Genomic DNA, 19636 nt, shown 5'->3' on the forward strand with positions numbered 1-19636 from the left:
CCCCTTCTGGAACAAAAACGGGTTTTCATGTCAGAGCCATGCGAGTCTGCATGCAGAGTAAATCTGGGCCTTCCTGAGCTTGTTTCCCTCATCTGTAACAAGAACTTAATTCCTCACAGGATTGTCACTGAGGATTAAATGAGATAACAAGTGATAACATCAAGCAGTGTCTGGCACAGAGTGGAAACAAAATAGTGGCTGAGCTGAGCATGGTGGTGCACATCTGTAATCTCAGCACTCAGGAGGTTGAGACAGGATTGCCACGACTACACAGGAGGACTGCTGGATTACACAGGAGGACTGCTGGACTACACAATAAGACCCTGTCTCAAAAAAAAAAAAAGAAAAAGTAACCGAATCGTGGCCTGGACTTTAATGTCAGCTTGATGTAAGAAATAATGATTATTGATTATTTTATTTTATTTATTTTTTTGGTACTGGGGATTGAACTCAGGACCTTGCACTTGCTTGCAAGTCAGGCGCTGGAATCATTAAGCTACATCCCCGGCCCATTATTTTAAAATTTTTAGATAAAACTAAATCTTAGGGTACTAGTCACTAAAGTGTTTCTTCTGAATAAACTTCCTTTTTCTTTTTGTGGTGCTGGGGATCAAACCTAGTCTTGTATATGCTAGACAAACACTGCTCTACCCAAGCTACATCCTCAGCCTTAGTAGACTGGGGAATTTTTTTTTTTTTTTTGAGACAGGGTCTTACTCTGTAGTTCAGGCTGGCCTTGAACACTCAGCGATCCTCTTGCTTCAGCCTCCTGAGTGCTAGGACTACAGGCGTGTGCCAACACACCCAGCTAGAACTATGTAACCTTAAGGCTTTCAGGAAGCTCAGGACAAGGTTTTGCACTGAACTGCACATCTCCTTGCTGACTTGCAGGGGGCAGCACTGTTTGGGGAATGAACAGGGGTCCTGGGGTCACATGACATGGGCTGAATAACCTCCTAGGGCTCTTGCCCTTAGTTTGCTCACGTGTGGAAGAGGGATAATAACAACAGTGAAGATAGCACCTATTTTTATAGGGCTGTGGTGAGAAAACACATTTAAAATATTCTGTAAATTACCCAAAAATAAGTCACCTGAAAATTGGTGATTAGCAGTCTAGGTTTTCTGATATATTTATTTTCCCTCACAATATTTGCATTTATCTTTCCAAAATTTTGATTTTGGTGAGATAGGGTCTCACTATGTAGTCCAGGGCAGCCTTGAAGTATGCAGGCCAGGTTGGCCTTGAACTCTCAGCAATCCTCCTACCTCAGCCTCCTGAGTGATGGGATTACAGGTATGCACCACCATGCCCAGCTTGTCTGTTTTAATAGTTTTCTTATAACTGTGTGTCTTGCTGTGATCTTTTCCGAAGTATAGAGAGCATAAATACATGAAAAAATCATTCATCATTCGTAAAGAACAATCTCACTAGGAGCAAGATGCCATGCTCTTTACTTGTATAATAACAATTTACTTTAGAAAGATAATTTGGCTGGAGCTTTTGGTTTTGGGTCCTGTGCTAAGCCCAAAGAAGGAGTTTAATACTTTAGCATTATTTTTCTTTTTCTTTTGGGATGCTGGGGGCAAGAGTGCTGCACATACTGGGCAAGTGCTCCCAAGCCCATTTATTTGAGGCAGGGTCTCTTTTTAAGTTGCTCAGACTGGCCTCAAATTTGTGATCCTCCTGTCTCAGCCTCCTGAGTAGCGACGATTACAGGCATATGCCACTACACCTGGCTTAGTAGTATCATTAAAATAAGCTGAACTGTAGGACAGCTGGGGAATGACCCCAAAAGAGGCTTTTTTGTTGGGCTTGTACTAATAATGAGTGATAATTTAGGCATTTGTTCTCTCATTTAAAAAAGTATACATGGATGCTGAGCCAAGCACTCTGCTGGACACTGGGAAAACGAAGGCGATCCACAATATGGTATTTGCAGCTCACAGTGCAGTATGGGAGGCAAGTGTGTGGGAAAAAAATCATCTCAAAGCGGCAAGGAGGCGCTAAGTGACCAGAGTACACTGTAAACAGCACCATGGACAGAGGGGCATACATGGGGGCAAGGGAGTCACACCTGAGGGACCTTGGGATTTCTGTAGTCAGCAGCAGGAGACACACGGTGCAATAGAGGTCACATAGTGTGGTCCCTTCAGGTAACCTCACGGGGCTTCAGTGTCCTCAAGGAAGAAATGGGCTAGAGACCCATAAAAACAGGCTGGGATGGAGGCAGGGGAGAAAAGCCTGTAGCCACCAAGGAACCTAGATTTTACCTTGTAAGGGAGAGGGATTGGCGTGGCCAATGAAAGATGCTGATGGCCAGGAAGTGAGGGCTTTGAGACATCACAGATGTAACAGATCCCACTTAGCTCTTTCAAATGTGGCTCCATGTTACAAGTTGCTATATTTGATGACCACCGAATCCTCTGCAGGCAGGGACCGTCTACTTGCTGCTGGGGGACCGACCCATCTAGGGCCTGCATGAGCATCCAATGCAGATGTTAAGCAGAGCAGTCAAGTTTTGGACCAGGGCTAGCCCAGATGATCTTTAAAGTTCCTTCCAAATCTGAGGTTCCAGAATTCTAAAGCAAGCCCGGTAGCTAAACTGGTGCTATGGGCTGGGCTCTGTGGCTGGGGAGCTGCCCTGGGCAGCAAATGGGTTAACGCTCAAATAACTTTTATATATGAATTAATGTGCAGAGCTGGGAGCCAAAATCTGTTCCATTAATTTTTCCATCCATTCCAGGAGCAGTTAGGTACACACAGTAAAGTTTATTTTGGTGCATGGTATACTTCACTCCATTAAAAATAAATTAATCAGCAAATTCCTGCCTGGCTTGGCTCTGGTTTATGTAAATAGTGCCCAGCTGTAATGAGTTACAAGGTGTTATTATCTCACACACAGGAGGCTTCACTCTAGAGCTCCACTTGCAACAAAAGCATCTTAAATAAACCGAGAGAAGGTGGTTTGATTTGTAATGTTTTCACAGAAGTAGGGTATACTTCACCTGTACAGAGTTTCTTTATACGACTCATTTTATAGTGAGGTCAATGAAGGAAGTTTGAAGGGGGAGGGAGGGGCGAGATGGTTCCCCGCCCTCTTCAGTTTAAGAAAATCTCCTGAGAGATGACCCACACTCCAAGGGAGGAGGGAACTGGCCCTCCAGCTCTTGGCCAGGCGGCTCTGCAGCAGGGACTCCAGAAGCTGGGAAGTAGGCAGAAAGCTGGACATGCGGCTAGGTCCTCGGATGCTGTAACTAAGCCAGGAAGAATGTCCTTTCGCCCCAACATCTCATATAAGGGAAGGCCACAAAGAAAAAAGCAGCTTGTCCCTCACCCAATTCACTGGGGGGTAACAAAAGGACCTTTGTTCTTGAGGCTTCTCTGTAAATGACTTGGGATGTGACAAGCCCCTTGGACGTCAGAGTCATCCGGGGCACCAGAGGATGGGCCTGCCCCAGACAGTGATACATCTTGTAAACCGAAGGCAAAACCAGCAGAGGCCCCGATCTTTCCCCTTTCCCTATCTCTGAGCTGGGAAGTGCTCTTAAGCTTATGGCAGCCACGGTCTCACACAAGTTCCTAAAAAGACTGTAGAATGGGGCCCGGGATTTAGCTCAGTGGTGCCTCTGCCTGCCTCGAAAGCACAAGGACCCGAGTTCGATCCCCAGTACCAAAAAAAAAAAAGACTCTAGAATAAAGAAAAGCCATGACAGAGATATGTCTGTTTCTCTTTTTGTTTGTTTTTTGGTACCGGGGATCCAATTCAGGTCCTTGGGCTTGCAAGGCAGGCAGCAGAAGCACTGAGCTAAATCCCCGGCCCACATCTTGTTTCTTTTAATGGCCACCTCAACCACATGGCAAAGCCGGGGACAGAGTGTGGCTAACCCATCTTGACCTGGCAACGTTACAAATAGCTCCTAGGCTGCAGCAGGCCTTGGTGGTGAGGTGAGACCCCTTTCTACCCTCTCTACCCCTTCCTTTGGGAAAAGCTGCTGGAGGGATTTGGGGAGCATGTGTTAGGGAGCTCTTACTTAGGGCTCCTCTGTTGTTTTTTGTTATTGTTTTTGCAGTACTGGGGATTGAACCATGGGCTTTTGCACTGAGATATATCTCCAGGCTTGTTCCTATTATTTATTTTGAGATAAGGTCTCACTAAGTCACCCAGGCTGGGCATGGACTTGCAATCCTCCTGCCTCAGCCTCCCAGAGTGCTGGGATTACAGGTGTGCACCACCATGACCGGCTTTGGGAGCTCCTCTTGTGGGAGACAACACCTCAGAAGAGCTAGAGGTTCTCTCACCATTATTCCCCCACCAGATCAGACTCCTGGGCACACTAAGAGGAAAATCAACACAAATGGGCCAGGTATTTGACAGATGCTGTTCAAAGGTCAGTTCAGGCCACTTTCTGCAGGTGCCTGGGCCAAGCAAGCACTTCTCTTGCCACAGTTCCTCAAAGCCAGCTGGCCAGCAGCCTGGAGGGACCAGCCCCTCAAAGACCCTCATCATTATAAGTAGGAGTGTGGGGCTTCAAGATGCTCTGAGGATTCTTCTCCACCAGAGGGCGCCAGCTCACTTCCCCAGTCAGAAGCAGATCCTCGCCATTCATGGAGTCCAGATACTGCATCTGCAGGGAACAGAGGAAAAGGATGGGGCAAAACACATCCAAGGTGATAAAAGCTGGGAAGTAGGCAGCTTCCCCAACAAGAAGAGAAAGGGAGCTTTGGAGTTTCTGACCATCTAGCTCTCAGGCCAGGCTCTCTGATCTCCAGGTATTTTATTAAGGAGATCTGGGGAAACAGTCACTGGGGAAGGTTGTAGGGAATTCCTTATGACAACTCTGAATAGAGACAGACCGACACCCCCACCCCCACCACCCAAGGACATGTTTTTCTCCCCTCACTACATCCTCCCTCCAGAGATCCTGCAGGCCAGGAAGTCAGAGCTTGTGACTTACAGAATTCACCCCCATCCAATGCTGCTGGGAGAAAGAATCCCAACTCTGTCCCTTCCTAGTTACCCCATGTGGCCACTTCTCTTTTCTCAGATCTAGGTACTTTTGTCTGACAGGATAGAAATGTGTGCCTCATGGGCCGAAAAGGAAGATTAAATAAGGCACATGCACAGTGCTAGTCACTCAAATGAGTTTTTCCCAACATGGATACCTCCACTGTCCTCCAGGGGCCCTGATGCTGGCCAGTGGGTCCAGCTTCCCCACTACAGGACGGCTGGGGGGGGCAGCTCTGCTGTTGAGGTGGTCATCATTCTAGAGATGCCCCTGCTGTTCTCCTATGACTCTTGCCACTTATCCTTGGTGTTCCCACTAGAACCAGGGGAACCAAGTGCCATATACTCCTGCTCACCACAACTGAGAGCTGCTCTGACGTCTAGAGACAGCAATCACATCCCTTCTGGGCTTTCTATCATTTCTGCCTCCAGCCTATTTGGCATGGAGATGGCGAGCTCCAGATGCCACTGCCCTGGGCAATGCTAGGCCTCTGGATGCTCTCAGACCTGCCCAGAAATCTAGATGCACAGCCCTCCCTATGGAGAGGGGACACTTGTGAACACAGGCAAATGGGAGCAGGTGCAAAAGAAGGGAGTCTCAGAAGATGAAGGCAGCTCTGGGGGGACTCATCAGGCCACTTGCAAGGACAGAGGATAGCAGGAGAAATACTTTCAAGTGGACAGATCACATTTCCAGTGAAAACTGGACCAGAGCAGGAGGTGGTACTGGACCTAGAAAGATGAGGTTCCTCAGGGGAGACAGAAAGACCAGGGGCTTCATTTTAGGTCTTGAATCAGCCCCTTCTTCCAAGAACTAATCACGTATTGCTCCATCTTCAGACTGCTGACCCCTGAAATCAATCCCAGCCTCTCACACAGACCTCAGGTTGGGCCGGGGATTTAGCTCAGTGGTTTCGCCACCTGCTGCTCAAGTGCAAGGACCCAAGTTTGATCCCCGGTACCAAAGAAACAAAAACAAAAACACAGACCTCAGGTCTAGAATCCCACGTTCCCTGTATCTCTTCAGGGCAAGAAGCTCAACCAAACTACTTTCCCTAAAACTCATCCCCTTCCCAGCAACTTACCCTAACACCACCACTCTGCCCATTTCCTTGGTTGCAAACCTCAACATAGCCTGGGAGTATTATCATGCAGTACCAAGCATAGAACTATCTTCTGCTCAAGGCCCAGCTTCCTGGTCTTCCCTGATCCACTCAGTCAAAATGAAACTCTTTCTCTACCTTACTCCAGGGCTGGCTGTGTGCCTAACTGGCTCCTTGATACAAGACTGGGCCTCATCAATCTCTGCTCTCCCAGCACAGGCCTGGGGATTGCAGGTTTGCTGATAGAACTGGGTCCCCATCAAAGTGCCCTGCTTTCCTAAAAGCCTCATCACTGTTTTCCTGGCTTTCACCAGGGTCACAAGAGTCTTACAGAAACATTAATTGTGGCAGGTTCTTCCTTTTGGGACCCTGGAGAGGTCCCAGCTGTGTCTTGTTGTGGCCTCTGGCACAAGCCCATCATAGCAGATGGAAAAGTTGGGTGGGTCTCTGAGAAAACAGCATTTGATTTGCCAACTGCTTCTTTAAGGGCAAGTCCTGTCAACTGTGTGAGTCTCAGAATTCTCTGTGGGTGGGCCCCTCTGGCCACAGTACCTTCTGCCTAGCTCTGACAGATATGAAGAATGGTCAAACAGAAGTCCTGGCTTCTTGGGCTTTCTACCATCTAGATCTGAAGAGTCTCAATATGACAAATTTCCAGCAACCAATTAGGTAGTCCTACTGGCCCTGGCTCCTCAAGATCTGGGGGTTTCTTTTTTCTACCTTTGGAGGCACGAAGGCCATAGATACAGGTGAACAAGAGACTTAACTGTGGAGTGAGGGCCCTTCTGCCCTACAGCCCAGGCCCAGGAAGCAAAGGTGTGACTCACAGACAGCCCAAGTTGATGAGCTGTCTGCAGCAGCTGAGGTCTCTAGCATTACATAAATCACCCAGCTTGAGGTCCGAGGCCAGTAGTATGGGCTAACTCACTGAGAGACCCTGGAAAAGAGTCTATGTTTCTTCTCCCTTTCACTCAGCCCACGCATCTAGAAAGTATGAGTTTTCCCTCAATATAGGATCTGGGGGCAAGGAGATCAAGGAGTTAATTCTCCATGGCTTTGAGAAAGCTCTGTGGTTAAGCAGTCCTTGAAGGAGAGCTTCTCCTAGAAACCTTAGAGTCAGGGAGCCCTGGGGACACAAAGGGGTAAAGACCTGAGTGGGCTGCTTGCCTGGGGAGAGCAGCCTGTGGAAGAGGATGGGTGTACCTGTGGAATGGTGCTGGGGCCCAGTCCTGCTAGAAGTCAGGAACAGGAAATGAGTCCTGGGGCTCTAAGTGTGTACAGAAGGGCTGACTATGCTCCTGTCTTCCAGGACTCCATGGGCACACAGCAGGTAATGAAATGTGTAGTGAAGAATGGCTATGACTTTCTGAAAGCCAAAGGCTAGCTACATGGTGTCCTTACCTCTACCCTCATGTGCTGGCCCCCCATCTGGCTCATGGCTGGACACACAGAAGGGACACATGGGTCACTGGTGCCAGCTACTAATGGGGCCAGGTCAGAACTCCCTCAGATTGGCCTCTGGTAACTCACTTTCCTATGACCCGGATGTCCAGGATACACAGGGCTTGGGAGGGCCCACTTCCCATAAGACTTGCGGGGGGCGGGGCGGCAGGGGGCTGGTGGCCCTCACCTGTTTCCTCACGTATTCCACCACCAACTCAAGCTGTCGAGGGTCTTCACATTTCTGGTTGAAGAAGGTTCTCCAGAGGGCAGCAGCCAGCCCGTGATCATCTGAAAGGATCCCCTGGAACATAAAGTGTGACTACTGGTCTTCCAGGGAATACTGTAAAGCCATGACACAAACATTGGAGAAAATGTGATCACAGGAGCAAAGAAATGGCTTAAACTCTGTAATCCCAATACCCTGGGAGGCTGAGGCAGGAGGATCACAAGTTCAAATTCAGTCTAGACAACTTAGTGACTTAGACCCTGTTTCAAATAATAAAAAGCAAGAGAGCTGGGGATGTACCTCAGTGTGATGGCCTCGAGTTCAATCCACAGTACTGCTAAAAAAACAAATAAAACAAAAAATCCCCCAACAACACAAAAAAACTTACTGGCTCAGAAATGTAGCTACATGGTACAGCTGGAAGGGGTTTTACAAGAACATGTGGGGCCGGGGATCTAGCTCAGTGGTGCTGCTGCCTGCCTTGCAAGCACAGGGTCCCGAGTTCGATCCCCAGTACCAAAAAAAAAAAAAGAACATGTGGTCCAATCCTTTTGTTTTTTTGTGGGGGAGGGTATTTAGACAAGGTCACACTTTATAGCCTAGGCTGGTTTTAAATTTGTGCCAAACCTCTTGCCTCAGCTTCCAGAATGCTGAGATTATAGGTGTGTCCCACCACACCTTGACAACGCCTTCCCTTTATGCAGAGGAAGAACATGGAACCAGAGGGGCCAAGTCAGTGGCCGAGGTGATGCAGATCTGGGACTCATGTCTGGTCTGCCCTCCCAACCCAACTGTACTGTGCCTGGCCCAGGCAATGTCTGGGAGGCCAAGAAGAGAAATGGAATAGCAGTGCTTCTGCTGCTGTCCATGGGGCATGGGCAGTACTGTGAGTGTACATTTCCCCAGTAATGGAGGTGGGTGTGGACTGCTCCTTCTCAACTGGTTCACAGGCACATATCTGCAAGACAGCCAGCTCTTTGGGAAAGAGAGCCAGGTACCTTTCTTTCATTGTTGCCCGTCTCTGGGCTGGTCACATGATTGGTTCAGCCTCTCCCTAAGGAGACGAATAGGCTGTTCAGCAGGATCGCCAAGGGCTTCAGAAGGCCACCAAGGGAAACGTTCAGAGCCTGCACATGTCCACGCCTGACATTGCCTCTCCTGGCACAGGGAACTCTGTTGGGAAGCCTGAACACCAAAGAGGCTAATTACAGCCATTTTCCAGCTCAGGCCTCTAGGGGAGAGAGGAGTGTGGGCAACTGAAGGGAAAGGCCTCAAGAAGTTGCTCTGTCTGGGAGCCAAGGTAGTGTGTGGAACCAAGATGCTGACATGGGGAGTCAGAAGGCTGGATCAAGTCCTAGCACTGTAACTGCCACACTCATTGGTGGTGGCTGAACCTGAGTCTCGGACTTCTCAGCTACTAGGAAGAGATAAAAATATTTGTTTCACCTACAGCATCCTTGAATTATGAAAATAAGACAATGTAAGCTGGGGGTGAGGCTGAGTGGTAGTGTTTGCCTAGCACGGGTGAGGCCCTGGATTTAATTCCTAGTACCACCAAAAAAAAAAAAAAAAGTATAACACCCTGCTGAGGTCCCCAGTCCCTCGGAACACAGGCCGAAACAGCCTGCTGCAGACAGGCAGGTCTGTGCACGCCCTACCGAGGTCCTGAGTCATGCGGAAGACACCGAATCACCCCACTGCACACAGGCAGCCACCTGATTCCACATTACCAAGGCGCAGAGGACACCAGACCACCAGACCAAGGTACTGAGTCCCACTGTTTCCGGCCCAGAAGTAGGGGTTTCTGAGCCATCGTCCCACTGTTCCTGGTCCAGAGGAAGAGGCTTCCCGGTCACCATCCCTCCTGCTGCTCCCAGCCCAGAGGAAACGGCTTTTGGGCCACCTTCTGGCCCGCTGCTCTGGGCCCAGAGAAAGGGGCTTCCAGGCCACCATCCCTCCCACTGCTCCCGGCCCAGAGGGAGGGGCTTCTGAGCCACCATCCCACTGCTCCTGGTCCAGAGGAAGGGGTTTCCCGGCCACCATCCCTCCGGCTGCTCCCAGCCCACAGGAAAGGGCTTTTGGGTCACCATCCCTACCGCTGCTCCCGGCCCCTGTCCCACCTCACCCAGCTCAGAGGAGGTAGTCCGTGCAGGCGCTAACAGCCCCCCGCCCCAGTCGAAATGAGAAAACACATAAGTAAGTCTCAAAACCAGACTTCCAGATCACCTACAGCAACCCCAAAGAAAAATGAGATGGAACACTCTGATACTCAACCACCTGGACCCACTGAACTGGCAACAAAAGGGGATCTGGGAAAAATGAAATCAGAAATAATTTCTCAGGTAATAGGAGAAACTGTGCCCCTAGTGCAAGACATGATTAATAAATCTAGAGAGGAACTGAGGAACATGATGGAATCTCAACATAAGAAACAAATGGAATCCATAAAACAGATGCAAATAGATTTCCAGGACATGAAAAATTCCATTGAAAGTCTACACAGCAGAATGAGCCAGTGTGAGGACAGAATTTCAGATATAGAAGATAAGATTGCAATTAGTGACCAGGAAAAGAAAAATTGCTTCAAAATTATAAGGGAACATGAGAAAGCAATCCAGCAGCTGCTAGATGATGCAAAAAAGAGTAACATAAGACTGATTGGGCTCAATGAAGAAACAGGAGAGAGTGCAGATGACATAAAAAATCTCTTCACAGAAATAATGGCAGAAAACTTCCCAAGCAGAGGAAAAGAGTTTGACATACAGATAAGTGAGGCATATAGGACTCCAGATAGCCTTGATCAAAAAAAATCTACACATAGGCATATAATTGTTAAGATTCCAGAAACACAGCAGAAGAATAAAGTTCTCCAAGCAGTCAGAGAAAAGAAACAAATCACATACCAAGGAAAGCCCATCAGAATCACAGCAGACTTCTCAACACAAACCATCAAGGCAAGAAGAGCTTGGAGTGACATATTCCAAGCCCTAAAAGAAAACAGCCTCCAACCCAGATTGATGTACCTTGCAAAACTATCTTTCAAAATGGATGGAGAAATAAGATACTTTCATGACAAAGAGCACCTTAGGAACTTCGTGAATACCAAACCAGCACTCCAAAGAATTTTACACAATATCCTAGGAACAGACATTGAGGATCACAACCCCAGGAAGCAAAGCAGAGTGAACCCATCTGGCATGACAAGAAATTAAATGTAAAGGGGGAGAACCTAACAAAAAGAAAAAGTCATGGCAATGACAAGTCAATACATTTCAGTTATAACCATCAACGTTAATGGTATCAATTCACCAATCAAAGGAAATAGACTGGCAGAATGGGTCAAGAAGCAAAATCCAACAATATGCTGCATACAAGAAACACACTTAATTCAAAAGGAAACTCATAGACTGAAAGTTAAAAGGTGGAAAACAATACTTCATGCAACAGGAACCCAAAAAAAAGCAGGAGTACCTATCCTCTTGGCAGATCAAGTAGATTTCAAACCAACACTGATTAAGAGAGATGAAGAAGGACACTACATCCTTGTAAAGGGAAGAATCCAAGAGGAAGAGATGACAATCATAAATATCTATGCACCAAACACTAGTGCACCCAACTATATAAAACCAATACTAACGGACATGAAAAGTCATATATGCACTAATACAACTGTAGTGGGGGACCTCAACACCCCACTGTCACAAATAGATAGATCGAATAGACTAAAAATAAGTAATGAAATACTAGAACTCAATCAAACTCTTGAACAAATGAACTTAACAGATGTTTACAGAGTCTTCCACCCCACAAAATCAGAATACACATTCTTCTCGGCTGCACATGGGTCATTCTCCAAAATAGACCACATACTCACACATAGAACATGTTTAAGTAAGTGCAAAGGAATTGAACTTATCCCCTGTATAGTATCAGACCATAGTGAGATGAAATTGGAGATCCATAGCAAAAGAAACTCAAAAAATTTCATAAACATGTGGAAATTGAACAACACACTTCTGAATAACCAATGGGTCACAGAGGAAATTAAAGAAGAAATCAGACAGTTCCTTCAATTAAATGACAATGACAATACAACATATCGGAATCTATGGGACACAATGAAAGCAGTCTTACGAGGGAAATTCATAGCAGTGAATATGCATATTAGGTAAACAGAACGAGACCAATTAAACAACCTGATGCTGAACGTCAAGCTTCTAGAAAAAGAAGAGCAGGACAACCCCAAAGCTCATACAAGGGAAGAAATTATAAAGATCAGAGGAGAAATCAATGCAATGGAGACTAAGAGAACGATACAAAAAAATCAATGAAGCCAAGAGTTGGTTCTTTGAAAGAATCAACAAAATTGATAAACCTTTAGTCAACCTTGTCAGAAAAAGGAAAGAAAAGGCCCAAATCCATTCAATTAGGAATGAAAAGGGTGAAATGACAACAGACCCAGCAGAAATCCAGAGGATCATCAATACCTACTTCCAGAACCTATACGCCAATAAGATGGACAACACAGAAGAAATGGACAGATTCCTAGATACATATGAATTACCAAAGTTGAATGAAGAAGACCTAAAAATTCTAAACAACCCAATATCAACCAACGAAATTGAAAATGTAATTAAAAACTTATCAACTAAGAAAAGCCCAGGCCCTGATGGCTTCACTGCTGAATTCTACAAAACATTTAGAGAGGAACTGCTGCCACTACTGTTTAAACTCTTCAATGAAATTGAAAGGGAAGCAATACTCTCAAATTCATTCCTGGAAGCAAGCATCACCTTGATCCCCAAAGCAGAGAAAGACCCAACTGAAAAAGAGAACTATAGGCCAATCTCACTAATGAACATAGATGCAAAAATCCTTCATAAGATACTGGCAAACAGAATGCAGAAGATCATCAAGAAGATCATACACCCTGATCAAGTGGGATTCATCCCAGGGATGCAGGGATGGTTCAATATATGAAAATCAATTAATGTAATACACTATATCAATAGAGCCAAGGACAAAAACCATATGATTATCTCCATAGATGCAGAAAAAGCATTTGACAAAATCCAACATGCATTTATGATAAAAACCCTACAAAAAATTGGAATAGATGGTCTCTACCTCAAACTGATAGAAGCCATCTATGAAAAACCAACAGCCAGTATCATACTAAATGGTCAAAAACTGAAATCCTTCACACTCAAATCAGGAACAAGACAAGGATGTCCACTATCACCACTCTTGTTCAATACAGTTCTGGAAACATTAGCCACGGCAATTAGACAAGAGAAAGAAATAAAAGGAATAAAGATAGGAAATGAAGAAGTCAAATTGTCATTATTTGCAGATGACATGATACTCTATATAGAAGACCCCAAGAACTCCACCAAAAGTCTTCTAGACTTAATAACCAAATTCAGTCAAGTAGCTGGTTACAAGGTCAACACACAAAAATCAATAGCTTTCCTCTACACCAATGACAGACTCACTGAGAGAGAAATAGGGCAAATAATTCCTTTCACAATAGCATCCAAAAAACTGAAATACCTAGGAATCATCCTAACAAAAGAAATCAAAGACCTCTTCTCTGAAAACTATGGCACTCTGAAAAGAGAGATTGAAGATGATATCAGAAAATGGACAGACATCCCCTGCTCCTGGGTAGGAAGGATTAATATAGTGAAAATGGCCATACTTCCAAAACTGCTATATAGATTTAATGCAATTCCAATGGAGATCCCAGCAGCATACTTCATGGACCTCGAGAAAACAATCCAAAAATTCATTTGGAGCAAGAAGAGACCCAGAATAGCAAAAGCAATTCTAGGTAACAGAGACATGGCAGGGGGTATCACAATCCCCAACCTGCAACTATACTACAAAGCTACTGTGATCAAAACAGCATGGTACTCGCAAAGAAACAGGCTTGAGGACCAGTGGAACAGATTAGAAGATGCAGAAACAACGCCAGACACACTCAGCCATCTCATCTTTGACAAAGGAACCAAACACCCTCACTGGAGGAAAGATAGCCTCTTTAATAAATGGTGCTGGAAAAATTGGGCTTCAACTTGCCAAAGATTAAAACTAGACCTGTATCTCTCACCATGCACTAAACTAAAATCAAAATGGATTAAAGATCTAAATATTAAAATAGAAATTCTGAACCAGTTGGAACAGAGGTTTGGTAGAACCCTTGAAGACATCGGTGTAGGAAAAGATTTTATGAACAAAACCTCAGTTGCCCGTGAACTAGCACAAACAATCAACAAATGGGATCTCTTCTTATTAAAAAGCTTCTGCACAGCAAGAGAAACCACCAGCAGTGTGAAGAGACAATCCACAATGTGGGAAAAAAATCTTCACCTGCTCTTCCTCAGACAAAGGTCTACTATCTCGAATCTATAAAGAACTTAAAAAGATCAGACCTCCCTAATTTAAAGACCCAATCCAAAAATGGGCATCTGAAATGAACAGACATTTCTCAGACAAAGAAGTAGAAATAGCAAATAAATACATGAAAAAATGTTCAAAGTCACTGGTCATTCGAGAGATGCAAATGAAAACAACCCTGAGATTCCACTTCACTCCAGAAAGAATGGCTGCTATCATGAAATCAACCAATAACAAATGCTGGCGGGGCTGTGGGGAAAGAGGAACCCTGTTCCACTGCTGGTGGGAGTGTAGACTGGTGCAAGCCCTGTGGAAATCAGTATGGAGATACCTCAAAGAACTAGGACTGGAAATCCCATTTGACCCCGCTATTCCACTGCTGGGGATCTTCCCCAAAGAATTAAAAGAATCATACCACAGTGATATATGTGCACCCATGTTCATAGCAGCACAGTTTGTAATAGCTAAAACTTGGAAACAGCCCAAATGCCCATCAACTGGAGACTGGATCAAGAAAATGTGGTTTTTTAATAAAATGGAGTACTACTCAGCCATCAAAAACGAGAAATTAGAGACATTTATAGCTAAGTGAATGCACATTGAGGCAATACTCTCAAGTGAAATAAATAGGACACAGATGTGTAAATACCGAATAGTTTCTCTGGTGTGAGAAACTGAAAGTGTAAATAAGGACTAAATGTATAATAGGTCATGTGAAATAGGAAGAAAAGGGGCAAAGGGGAAGGAAGTGGGAGGGCTAAGGGAAAGGATAGAAGGGAATGGGATCAATATGAGAAAATGGAAAAATAGGAACAAAATTTTTGTAAATAGGGAGGGCTGGAGGGGTTGAAGGGAGGGTTGGGCAAGGGTGAATAACAAGAACCAAGAGAGACTATGTAAAGGTGAAAATTTCCAATGATGAATGTCATTATATTGTATACCTAAAATGTACCAATGATTAGAATGAATAATCAATAATGTAAAATAGGAATAAAAGGTCCAAAGGGGTAGGGGTAGTGGGAGGCACAGGGGAAAGGAAAGAAGGGAAAGGAAAAAATGATGAGAAATGGTAAAAATGGAAATAAAGTCTTTGTAAATAGGGAAGGGTGGAGGGTGTGAAGGGAGGGCTAGGAATGGGGAAAAAATAAGAACCAAGATGCATTATATAAAGGTACAATTCCCAATGAGAAATGTAATTGTGTTGTATACCTACAATGTACCAATAAAAGAATTTAATACAAAAAAAAAAAGTATAAAGGTGCTTTAAAGTGTACTATCTTGGCTACAAGGACTAGGAGCATACTTTGGCTGGCAGCTGTGGATACAGTGGAGACAACAGTGGTTTCTGGGAGCCAGATAGCCTGAGCTCAGATCCTAGCTCTGTCAGTTGATGGTGTGTGGCCTTTGAAAAGCCATTAACCCTTCCTGAGCTTCAGCTTCTCATGAGTTAAACATACATAACAATCCTATCCCATGGGGTTGTTGTGAAGAGACAATGGGTATGAAAGGCTCTGTAAACACCACACATACACAGGAACATTTGTTCTGAGCACGCTGTGGTCTGGGCTCCTGGGCACTGTGATATATGAGGCCTGCTGCCAGGAAGGGCCATATCCAGTGTGGGGAGCTGACAGTTTGGTGGAAAAGCATTCCCCTCGCTCCAGATGCCCTCTGCTAAATACCCACATGGTTCCACAGCTGAAGACTGTCCTGACACGATGGCTGAGTCAGGAAAACCCAGCCTCCCCTGGTGGATGGCAATGAGGGCTGAGGAAAGCTCAGGCACATCACCATTCTCCAAGCTGTGTGCTAACATAACAGCCTGCCAGTGTCTGAAGTGCCCTGGGCACAGGCTGGAGTGCTGCTGGGAGCAACCCACGTGCATGATATGAGAAGTACTAGGAGTTGGCAAGGATATCACAGGGACCTAAAGAATGAGCAGAGCCCAGGACAAGAAAAGCCTGGTCACTATGACCTTTTCCAAATAGGCAGCCTCAGTGGTGGGTGAGACGGCTGGGATGGGGCAAATCCATAAGCAGGAGTCACAGAAGAGTCTGACCCAACAGTGCTAACTACCTGCCCACTTGGGACCACCAGGCTCCTCCACACAGCTGGCTCCGAATATGGCACAGATATTATTAAACCTGTCTGAAAGATCAATGCGGAGGTTCAGAGGTTAGCATGCCAACCGTAATGCAAGGAAAACCAATCTGCACTACTGAAGTCAGCGGATGGTGACTGCCTAGCTCTGGGCACAATGCAATCCCTGGCACACAATGTGAGTGCACTGAAAATGACCAAATCGATAACCAAATCCAGCTGCAGCCTTCTTTACACCAGACTGCTACTAACTCAGTGGAAATTAATGGGAGATTGGTCTAAGAGTGCAAATTTCAAGCTAAGAATGTATTAAAGGAAAAAGGTTACATGGGAGCCAAACACTAGGTTGCAAGACAATTCTCCCACAATGTAATAGGGTGCCTACTTGCTTTCCATTACAACACAAAGAAAGCATCTTTCAGGAAATGAAGACCTCTAGGTCTAAGAGAAACTGAGAGGAAGTCAAGGGACTGTCCTGGCGCTAGAAGGTCTGGTTATGGGGCTGGGTATAGAGCGGCAGTTTCACTCAATGAAGACTCATTTGACACCACTATGTGCTTAGCATGATGCTAAGAACACAGAATCACACCAACGTGGACTTGGCTTGCAGGGAGCCTGCAATCTAGTGGAAGGGACAACCAGCAACACAGAATAAAATCTGAGACTGAACAAATGCTAAACTTCTTGGTGAGACCACAAGCTAAGCATTACTCTCCTCATTCTTGAGAGAGACCTTCTCAGTCCATACTAAGTCATTCACCTGTTATTCTCTATCACTACACTTTTTTTTTTGGTACCGGGGATTGAACTCGGGACCTTGCACTTGCCAGGCAGGCGGAGGAACCACTGAGCTAAATCTCCGGCCTTTTATCATTACTCTTTGTAATTAGACATTTATTTGCTTGTTTGTTCTATCTCTCAACCAAAAGGCAAGTTTAGTGGGAAAGCACCTGACCCTGTTTACTTGATTCATCAATATATTCCCAATCTGTTAAATGGATGAAGAATGGATGGGAATTGAAATATGGAGTAAAAAACACAAGAGACCAAGAAAGGTCAGGGAAAGCTGTGTGGAGAAGTGGGCTTTAAAAATGGAGAGGAGGGGCCAGGGATTTAGCTCAGTGGTTTCGCCGCCTGCTGTGCAAGCGCAAAGACCAGAGTTTGATCCCCGGTACCAAAAAAAAATAAAAAAATAAAAATAAATGAAAATGGAGAGGAGAGCTGGGCATGGTGATGCACGCCTGTAATCTCAGCACTTGAGAGGCTGAGGCAGAAGGATCCCTGTAAGTCTGAAGCCAGCCTTCAAAGGCAGGCAAGAGGAGATAAAGGTGGAGAGGACATGTAACAATGGGAGCAGTTCACAGAAGACCTGAATTCCATTGAGCACTGTGGGCCTCATGAAACAAAACAGGAAGGTTCCAAAAGTGTCCAGGGAGGGGAAACAATCCAAGCAAGAGTGTAGGAAAAGGCTGCTGTGGAACAGCGCTGTCTGAGAGAGCTTTCTGTGATGAGGGGATATTCTGTGACTGGGACATAGCTTGTGCAGAGGCATCTGGCCATATGCAGTCAGTGAGTGCCTGAACTGTGACCACCACAAATGAACTGAATTTTAAAATTTACTTAATATAAGTAAAAATAACTGCATGTAGCTAGTATTGGATGTCTCTAGAACCTTATTTAGCTCACAGTTTTTGTGTGTGTGTGTGGTTTTTTTTTTTTTGGCACTGGGGATCGAACTCCGGACCTTGTGCTTGAGAAGCAGGAGACAGAACCACTAAGCTAAAACCCCAGCTGTAGAACCTTATGATTCCAAAAATGGTCTGAAGAATGCAAAATCTAGGACCCCACTCCAGACTCATTGAACCCAAATCTAAATTTTATTGGTCTCTTTAAAATTTAAGAACAATTGTTCTGGAATTACATATAAATTATCTGAGACCTTTTACAATTACATATGCCTACCCACACGAATTAAATCACAACCTTTGGGGCACAGGGCCAAGACACTAGTACTTCTAAAAAATGTCCCATGCAATTAGCATATTTCCCAAATTTCCCTCTCTTAAGTGTCATCTGGGGTGCTTGCTGAAGCACCAGGCAGAACTTTTACTGAACTGGAAGCTTCAGAGGTGCTCAGGAATTAAATTTGAAAAGCACTCCAAGTGATTCTTGTGATGGGGAATATTCAGATCAAATGGCTCTGCCAGAAGAGCCTGGGGTAGGGGTCGGAGAACATACATGATTCAGCACATTATTATTATTATTGTTATTATTATTATTATTATTATTATTTTTGGTACCAGGGATTGAACTTGGGACCTTGCACTTGCAAGTCACCTGCAATAGAGACCACAAAAAAATGCTAATAGAGAGTTGTATTTCTTCAGTGCTAAGCCTCATTCTTTCATGTATTGTAAGGTCTCTCAAATCAGAATGTAATCAGTAAATGTAAATATCGGATTCAACAATATATTCCCAGTGTAAATACCACAACACAGATGAGCCCTGATGAGATCATGCTAAGTGATATAAGCCAGTCACAAAAGAACAAATACTGTATGATTCTACTTACATGAGGTTTCTAGAGTAATCAAATTTATAGAGACAAATAGGAAAACGATGTCTGCCAGGGGCTGGGAACAAATTCACAGACTGTACATATCACAAAATGGGTGAACACAGATGAAGCTGGGGGGAACTGATGGCTGCCAGGGGTGAGGGAAGGAGGGCTTGGGGAGTTAATGTCCATGGGTACAGAGTTTCAGTTTGGGAAGATGGGGAAAAAAAAGTATACACACACACAATTTATCAGTTTAACTGTGTTTTGTTTTGTTTTGAGACAGGGTCTTGTTACGTAGTTCAGGCTGGTCTTGACTGACTATGTTGCCCAGGCTGTCCTCAATCTCCCAACGATCCCCCTGTCTCTGTCTCCCAAGTGCTGAGATCACAGGTGTGAACCACCAAACCCAGCTGTTATATATATATTTTACAATACAAAAGATGAGATGGATCTATCTGTTCTGAAGTAGAATTCCCAAGATACACTGTTCAGTGAACAAAAAGCAAGTCAAAGAATAATGTATATATAGCACAATTCCCATTTGCATAATGGAGGAAAAAACCAGATGCATGTCTATGCACAGGTAACATCTGAAGGACATTCAATAAACAATGTGTGAAGTTTTATTCTAGGGCAGGGAAGCAAATGGGCTCCTTCCTTCCCTCTCTCTCCCTCTCCCTCTTTCTCTCCCTCTCCTTAGCTTCTTTCCCTCCCCCTCTCCCTCCCTCTCTTTCTTGGTCAAACTCAGAGCCTCACACAAACTAAGCAAGCATTCTATCTATCTAGTGTATCCCCCAGC

The 19636-nt window shown here is 45.0% G+C and overlaps 1 protein-coding gene across 3 annotated transcripts in view; it reads right to left on the reverse strand.

Moving 5' to 3' along the window:
* Positions 1-2750: 2750 nt before the first annotated feature.
* Positions 2751-19636, reverse strand: part of Uqcc1 (ubiquinol-cytochrome c reductase complex assembly factor 1) — a 102812-nt gene continuing 85926 nt past the window's right edge. For all 3 annotated transcript variants that reach the window (XM_004867875.4, XM_004867872.4, XM_087188943.1), the window contains 2 exons: positions 7740-7853; positions 2751-4626 (listed from right to left, as the gene is read on the reverse strand). In XM_004867875.4, coding sequence (XP_004867932.1) covers positions 4492-4626; positions 7740-7853 — 249 coding nt within the window. In that variant the 3' untranslated portion in view covers positions 2751-4491. The remainder of the gene's footprint in view (positions 4627-7739; positions 7854-19636) is intronic.

Source organism: Heterocephalus glaber, unplaced genomic scaffold (genome assembly GCF_053883595.1).
Source record: "Heterocephalus glaber isolate CG9 unplaced genomic scaffold, H.glaber_assembly_v1.0 deba00001532, whole genome shotgun sequence".
Lineage (NCBI taxonomy): Eukaryota > Metazoa > Chordata > Mammalia > Rodentia > Bathyergidae > Heterocephalus > Heterocephalus glaber.